This window comes from Oncorhynchus gorbuscha, unplaced genomic scaffold (genome assembly GCF_021184085.1).
Source record: "Oncorhynchus gorbuscha isolate QuinsamMale2020 ecotype Even-year unplaced genomic scaffold, OgorEven_v1.0 Un_scaffold_8665, whole genome shotgun sequence".
Classification (NCBI taxonomy): domain Eukaryota; kingdom Metazoa; phylum Chordata; class Actinopteri; order Salmoniformes; family Salmonidae; genus Oncorhynchus; species Oncorhynchus gorbuscha.
In genome coordinates this window covers 3,060-11,696 of record NW_025751790.1, presented here as the reverse complement: position 1 = coordinate 11,696, position 8,637 = coordinate 3,060, and the positions used below count along the sequence as shown (strand labels likewise).

The following is an 8,637-nucleotide window of genomic DNA, read 5'->3' as shown; positions in this document are numbered from 1 at the left end:
CCCTATCCCTTCCTCTTTCTCCCCATCCCTCCCTCCTCTCTCCCCATCCCTCCCTCCCCATCCCTCCCTCCCTCTCTCCCCCGTCCTCCCTCTCGCTCTCCCCCTGTCCTCCCTCTCGCTCTCTCCCTGTCCCTCCTCTCTCTCTCCCTGTCACTCCCTCTCTCTCTCCCTGTCCCTCCTCTCGCTCTCTCCCTGTCCCTCCCCTCACTCTCTCCTATCCCTCCCACACTCTCTCCCCATCCTCCCTCACTCTCTTCCCCATCCCTCCCTCCCCCCGTCCCTCCCCTCCCTCTCTCCCCGTCCCTCCCTGTCCCCTCCTCTCGCTCTCCCCCTGTCCCTCCCTCTCTCTCTCTCTCTCGCTCTCCCCATCCCTCCCCTCACTCTCTCCCCATCCCTCCCTCCCCGTCCCTCCCTCCCTCCCTCTCCTCCCACTGTCCCTCCCTCTCGCTCTCTCCCTGTCCCTCCCCTCCTCGCTCCTCTCCCTGTCCCTCCCTCACTCTCTCCCTATCCCTCCCTCACTCTCTCCCCATCCCTCCTCACTCTCTCCCCATCCCTCCCTCCCCCCGTCCCTCCCTCCTCCCCGTCCCTCCCTCCCTCCCTCCCCTCCCCCTGTCCCTCCCTCTCGCTCTCTCCCTGTCCCCCCTCTCTCTCTCCCTGTCCCTCCCCCTCGCTCTCTCCCCATCCCTCCCTCCCGTCCCTCCCTTCTCTCTCCCCCATCTCTCCCTCCTCTCTCTCTCCCCCGTCCCTCCCTCTCCTCTCTCCCCATCCCATCCCTCTCGCTCTCTCCCTTGTCCCTCCCTCTCTCCTCTTCCTTCCTTCCCTCCTGCTCTCCCCTCCCCCTCTCTCCTCTTCCCTTCCTTCCTTCCTGTTCTCTCTCCCTCCATCTCCATCCACAGCGGTGATAGTGGGGGCGTGAGTGGGGGCTCTGTTTGCAGCGTTCCTGGTCATGCTGCTGGTGTACAGAATGAAGAGAAGAAAGATGAAGGCAGCTACACGCTGGAGGAACCCAAACAGACCACCGTCACCTACCAGAACCCTGACAAACAGGAGGAGTTCTACGGATGAGAGAGAGAGGAGGGAAGGACAGGAGAGAGCGAGAGGGGAGGCACGGGAGAGAGAAGAGGGAAGGACAGGGAGAGAGCGAGAGGGAGGCACGGGGAGAGAGAGAGAGGGAAGGACAGGGAGAGAGCGAGAGGGAGGCACGGGGAGAGAGAGAGAGGGAAGGACGAGAGAGCAGAGGCACGGGGAGAGAGAGAGGGGAAGGGAGGGACAGGGAGAGAGCGAGAGAGAGGGAGAGGGAGGGACAGGGAGAGAGCGGAGGGATCACTCCACCTCCTGTCTTGTCGCCTCACCTCTCCTTCCCATCTCTTCCTCCTCTCCCCCATGTCAGTTGTTGTTAAGAGTGCCTGTCTCCATGGACTCCGAACTTTTCTTAACAAAATAAAAAAATAATGAACAAAAATATATAAGCTGAAAAAAATAACCTAAACACATGATATACACATTTTGTTTTTTAAAGTAAATGTTATGAATATTATACAATTATTGTTCTTATGTAATTAATTCATTTTTGTTTGTTTGTAAAAACACAAGCTCTTATTCCAGCACAGTACTCTCTGTCTGTTCCACTGAGCAAATGAGCCAAGAGAGAGAGGGATGATGGGAGAAGGAGGTAGGAGGGAGAGAGGTGTCATCTGATTGGCCACACAGATACTGGGGTCAAAGGTTAGAGGAAAGCTCACTATTGTTGCCTTCCATTGTCCTTGTACACACACACACACACACACGCACGCACGCACGCACGCACGCACGCACGCACGCCGCACACACACACACACACACACACACACACACACACACACACACACACACAGCTTGGACCCCTCTCTCTGTGCTTGGTCAATCAGAGTAGGGGAACCTACCTTAACGCTCTGAGCAACCTCAAGACAAGGTTGCGGCAACATTCACTGTTAGTTAGCAAAGGATTCTAACCAGGATGTAGTGGTAGATATGACACCTGAGCATAGTAGATGTGTTAACACTGTTCACTAAGTAAATGGGGTTTAAACAATAGTTAACACTGTTCACTAAGTAAATGGGTGTTTAAAAACAACAACAGTGTTCACCAAGTAAAAGGGGTGTTTAAACAACAACACTGTTCACCAAGTAAATGGGTGTTTAAACAACAACACTGTTCGCAAGTAAATGGGTGTTTTAAACAACAACACTGTTCACCAAGTAAAGGGTGTTTAAACAATAGTTTACGAGCGTTTACCCTCCTACATCCCTGGGTCGTATTCATTAAAGCAGCAAATGAAGAAAACTAATGGAAACGGGAGAGGGACTATCTGGCCTTGTCCTGTAACTAATGGAAACAGGGGAGAGGACTATCTGGCCTTGTCCTGTAACTAATGGAAACAGGGAGAGGGACTATCTGGCCTTGTCCTGTAACTAATGGAAAACAGGAGAGGGACTATGGCCTTGTCCTGTAACTAATGGAAAACAGGAGAGGGACTATCTGGCCTTGTCCTGTAACTAATGGAAACAGGAGAGGGACTATCTGGCCTTGTCCTGTAACTAATGGAAACGGGGAGAGGGTCTATCTGGCCTTGTCCTGTAACTAATGGAAACGGGGAGAGGACTATCTGGCCTTGTCCTGTAACTAATGGAAACGGGGAGAGGGACTATCTGGCATTGTCCTGTAAATAATGGAAACGGGAGAGGGTCTATCTGGCCTTGTCCTGTAACTAATGGAAACGGGAGAGGACTATCTGGCCTTGTCCTGTAACTAATGGAAACGGGGAGAGGACTATCTGGCCTTGTCCTGTAACTAATGGAAACGGGGAGAGGGGACTATCTAGCCCTTGTCCTGTAACTAATGGAAACGGGGAGAGGGACTATCTGGCCTGTCCTGTAACTAATGGAAACGGGGAGAGGACTATCTGGCCTTGTCCTGTAACTAATGGAAACGGGGAGAGGGACTATCTGGCCTTGTCCTGTAACTAATGGAAACGGGGAGAGGACTATCTGGCTTCTGTCCTGTAACTAATGGAACGGGGAGAGGACTATCTAGCCTTGTCCTGTAACTAATGGAAACGGGGAGAGGGACTATCTGGCCTTGTCCTGTAACTAATGGAAACGGGGAGAGGACTATCTGGCCTTATCCTGTAACTAATGGAAACGGGAGAGGGACTATCTGGCCTTGTCCTGTAAGAAATGCTCATATCCGGGTTTCCATTGCAAAACATTTCCAACATTGTCCATTGCGTGTGTTAATGAATAGGACCCTGATGCTGTATGCCAACACAGGGATAGTGGCTGGTTGTCTGGTCTGCTCCCTTTACACTGTACAAAAGTGATTAGTGATATTGATAATCAATAATGTGTCAATGTTCCAGGCTGGTTGGTGAATGATGATACTGGTATACTGCAACAGGAGGATGTAGTTTATATGGAAATTTCATTGTCTGTCATTGTCACTCTAACTACGATCGATGTCTATATCACGTCCAGTCTGTGGTATTAACTACGATCGATGTCTATATCATGTCTGTCTGTCTGTGGTATTAACTACGATCGATGTCTATATCATGTCAGTCTGTGGTATTAACTACGATCGATGTCTATATCATGTCAGTCTGTGGTATTAACTACGATCGATGTCTATATCATGTCTGTCTATCTGTCTGTGGTATTAACTACGATCGATGTTTCATATCATGTCAGTCTGTGGTATTAACTACGATCGATGTTTCTATCTCATAAATTGTCTGTGGTATTAACTACGATCGATGTCTATCATGTCTGTCTGTCTGTGGTATTAACTTTACGGAATCGATGTCTATATCATGTCTGTCTGTATTAACTACGATCGATGTCTATATCATGTCTGTCTGTGGTATTAACTACGATCGATGTTTCTATCTCATGTCTGTCTGTGGTATTAACTACGATCGATGTTTCTATCTCATGTCTGTCTGTGGTATTAACTACAATTGATGTCTATATCCGTCTGTCTGTCTGTGGTATTAACTGCGATCGATGTCTATATCATGTCAGTCTGTGGCACTGTGCTCTCAACACACGCAGGCATGCGCTCACACTATTAAGCACACACACACACACACACACAAGCACGTGTTCACACACTCAACACAAACATACATATCACTCAACATATCATTGACTAAATATACATCAATCACATCACTCAACATATCATTGACTAAATATACATCAATCACATCACTCAACATATCATTGACTAAATATACATCAATCACATCACTCAACATATCATTGACTAAATATACATAATTCATATCACTCAACATATCATTGACTAAATATACGCTATTCATATCACTCAACATATCATTGACTAAATATACATCAATCACATCACTCAACATATCATTGATTAAATATACGTCATTCATATCACTCAACATATCATTGATTAAATATACGTCATTCATATCACTCAACATATCATTGATTAAATATACGTCATTCATATCACTCAACATATCATTGTCCTCATCAGACAAGGTGGTTTCAGTACGTTATTGATAAGACATCAATCCGTTTCAGGTTGGTTAGAGTTTGGTCCGTTGTGTATAAGCAAAAATCCTGTATCCATCCAATCACCTGCATGGTTTTTTCTCTTATTCCATTGGTTGTCTGTCTGGGGGTGGGGCGGTTCTTTTTAACTGTGAGGTGGGACTTACGATGCTGGAAGTGACTCTTCAAGTAGAAGTTGTCCATCGGTAGGTGGGACAGGTGTTTGGGTGGGGGCTGTGGGTGGGTGTGGGGACAGCGTTTTGGGTGGGGGCTGTGGGTAGGTGTGGTGACAGGCGTTGGGTGGGGGCTTTGTGGGTAGGTGTGGTGACAGGCGTTTGGGTGGGGGCTGTGGGTAGGTGTGGTGACAGGCGTTTAGGTGGGGGCTGTGGGTAGGTGTGGTGACAGGCGTTAGGTGGGGGCTGTGGGTAGGTGTGGTGACAGGCGTTTGGGTGGGGGCTGTGGGTAGGTGGAGTGTGGTGACAGGTGTTTGGGTGGGTGGGGACAGGCGTTTGGGTGGGGGCTGTGGGTAGGTGTGGTGACAGGCGTTTGGGTGGGGGCTGTGGTAGTGTGGTGACAGGTGTTTGGGTGGGGGCTGTGGGTGGGTGTGGGGACAGGCGTTTGGGTGGGGGCTGTGGGTAGGTGTGGTGACAGGCGTTTGGGTGGGGGCTGTGGGTAGGGTGTGGTGACAGGCGTTGGGTGGGGGCTGTGGGTAGGTGTGGGACAGGCGTTTGGGTGGGGGCTGTGGGTAGGTGTGGTGACAAGCGTTTGGGTGGGGGCTGTGGGTAGGTGTGGTGACAGGCGTTTTGGGTGGGGGCTGTGGTAGGTGTGGTGACAGGCGTTTGGGTGGGGCTGTGGGTAGGTGTGGTGACAGGCGTTTAGGTGGGGGCTGTGGTGTAGGTGTGAGGACAGGCGTTTGGGTGGGGGCTGTGGGTAGGTGTAGTGACAGGCGTTTGGGTGGGGGCTGTGGGTAGGTGTGGTGACGGCGTTTGGGTGGGGGCTGTGGGTAGGTGTGGTGACAGGCGTTTGGGGGCTGTGGGTAGGTGTGGGGACAGGCGTTTGGGTGGGGGCTGTGTGGGTAGGTGTGGGGACAGGCGTTTGGGTGGGGCTGTGGGTAGGTGTGGTGACAGGTGTTTGGGTGGGGGAGCTGTGGGTGGGTGTGGGGACAGGCGTTTGGGTGGGGGCTGGGGTAGGTGTGGTGACAGGCGTTTGGGTGGGGGCTGTGGTAGGTGTGGTGACAGGCGTTTGGGTGGGGGGCTGTGGGTAGGTGTGGGGACAGGCGTTTGGGTGGGGGCTGTGGGTAGGTGTGGTGACAAGCGTTTGGGTGGGGGCTGTGGGTAGGTGTGGTGACAGGCGTTTGGGTGGGGGCTGTGGGTAGGTGTGGTGACAGGCGTTTGGGTGGGGCTGTGGGTAGGTGTGGTGACAGGCGTTTTAGGTGGGGGCTGTGGGTAGGTGTGAGGACAGGCGTTTGGGTGGGGCTGTGGGTAGGTGTAGTGACAGGCGTTTGGGTGGGGGCTGTGGGTAGGTGTGGTGACAGGCGTTTGGGTGGGGCTGTGGGTAGGTGTGGTGACAGGCGTTTGGGTGGGGCTGTGGGTAGGTGTGGGACAGGCGTTTGGGTGGGGGGCTGTGGGTAGGTGGGGGACAGGCGTTTGGGTGGGGGCTGTGGGTAGGTGTGGGGACAGGCGTTTTGGGTGGGGGCTGTGGGTTGTTGGGGGAAACAGGAGTTGTGCTTTCTATCTAAGATTGTAACAATAACCAACACAACAGTACGATACCATGCTAATAATACAAACAGGCTAATATATTATAATTTACTGTAGAACAACTGCATGAGGAGTCAACTATACTAGTGTGTGTGTGTGTGTGTGTGTGTGTGTGTGTGTGTGTGTGTGTGTGTGTGTGTGTGTGTGTGTGTGTGTGTGTGTGTGTGTGTGTGTGTGTGTGTGTGTGTGTGTGTGTGTGTGTGAGGGGTGTTCTCTGAGAGAAATGTACTGTAAGCAGGTGTGTATTTGACCTGTTCCAGCAGTTCTGACACTCTTCCATAGTCAGGTAGTCACACCTGTAGCCGTGTGTGTTGGTCTCACCTGTTCACTGCTGGAATGTGGGCTAGTCTGCTTTTTCATACAGTCTGTCTCTCTGTTTGTATTAGGACTGACTGACACACACATCACAGTGTGTGGGTATATGTGTGTGTGCGTGCGCGTGCCAAGCCGTATCCACGGTTACCCATCTGTTTTTATACATGTCCCATTTTTAAGGCTGAGTTTCTGTCATCGACTGCTGGGCGCTCGTGAGACGTATCTTCGCAACAGCCCTGCCAAAATAAAAAGACCCTATTGCCAACACACTGTGCTCTGTGGATTTCATTGGCTGAGGCTGTGTGGGTGGAAGGAACATGAGGGAACATGACTGGTGGGGTAGAACCTGGAATATTGAATCTTTGAGTATCACATGGTTAACACTCTCCGTGATCATTTAACTTCCTTATATGTTATAAAATACATTTTACAGTTGGTCCCGTGTAGCTCAGTTGGTAGAGCATGTCCCTTGCAATGCCAGGGTTGTTGGTTCAATTCCCACTGGGGACTATGAAACTGTATAACCTACTGTAAGTCTGTCTGGTAAGAGTGTCTGTTAAATAACTAACAAGACAAGTATGATTGTTTAGTGTGATTGTTCTCCAGCATATCATTAACGTTATGCTAGTAACCTATTACATCCCATAATAAGCACCAAGCTCCATTGACATAACGGTGCTGGTTTCTCATAAAAAAACTAGAGGATTTTACATTTTGTGGCTGTCGCCTTCAAAGTCCCGTTAGGTGTGTAAGGGCATTCTGCCCTGTGTTTATACCAGAGAACACAGGAGACTGCTTTGGTCAGAGGTTCATTTGTTTAATAAGGATTGCAAGCCGGAGTTTACACTTACAGTAATTTGCAAGTAACACACTCAGTACAAAAGATGGTGTTTTCCCTTTTTATCCTCTACTGAGGACCGCCCAAGGTGTTGTCCCTTCACTTTAATACCATATAAGCTCATAATTAATAGTTGCTAATACAAAGATGTCTCTGCTCGGCGGAGTTCAGCTCACTGTTGTTTGCAGTTAGTTTCCCAATCCTCCTTCCTCCTATTTCTATCGTGTGTTAGCAGATGTAGAACATCGTATCAACAGGAACTGAAAGTATAGTTTCAACACACAGATATCTGACTTTTGTTCAGTTGAAATCTTCATACACTTATGAAGTCTCTATCACTGATTCTTAATTTCAAGCTAAAGCAAAACATTAATCATTATACTTTTGTAATTACAGGTGTTCCTATAATGTATTATAAAAATGTATTTCAGGTGCTGCCATAGATTGACATGAGGGCTGCAGTCCTAACACGTTATTTCAGCCCTCGCGCTAGCCACTTTCCCTCGAGGGAATCCCTGTCGAAATGGGATAGAGTTCTAACACGTTATTTCAGCCCTCGCGCTAGCCACTTTCCCTCGGGGGAATCCCTGTCGAAACGGGATGGAGTCCTAACACGTTATTTCAGCCCTCGCGCTAGCCACTTTCCCTCGGGGGAATCCCTGTCGAAACGGGATGGAGTCCTAACACGTTATTTCAGCCCTCGCGCTAGCCACTTTCCCTCGGGGGAATCCCTGTCGAAACGGGATGGAGTTCTATTGCCATCTTAAGTGGACGTCACAACTTTGATCACTTGTGAGGTTGATGTGACCCACAATTCAATGCAAACTGTAGTCATGTGTATCCGGTGTCTGCGAGGTGCCAAATTTAATCAACATGGCTGCATTTTGGGCATTTCAGACAAAATTATGACGCTAGCTTTATTAAAAAATATAAATATAGATTACCTTTATATTAGCGTTGGCAAGTGGGAAGGATGCTCAAATTGGCTTAGTCTCGTAGTGAGGAGTTTATAAAATGTAGCTATCTTCATAAACATATTTGAAATGTTTTGGAATAAATGAGCAAACTATAAAACTATCTAGCCAGCTATGGGTAACTGTAACTAGCTACCTGGCAGAAGTGCTAGCTACATTAATAGCTTTAGGTTTGTTGTTTTTAAGC

The 8,637-nt window shown here is 49.3% G+C and overlaps 1 protein-coding gene across 1 annotated transcript; it reads right to left on the bottom strand.

Annotated features, from left to right (window-relative positions):
- Window positions 1-4,726: 4,726 nt before the first annotated feature.
- Window positions 4,727-6,220, bottom strand: LOC124029992 (extensin-like; the record flags this gene model as incomplete). The annotated part of the gene is made up of 2 exons (XM_046341520.1): window positions 4,727-5,155; window positions 5,213-6,220. Coding segments are annotated over 2 exons (1,437 nt in total), but the record flags the coding sequence as incomplete, so codon positions are not given.
- Window positions 6,221-8,637: the final 2,417 nt, after the last annotated feature.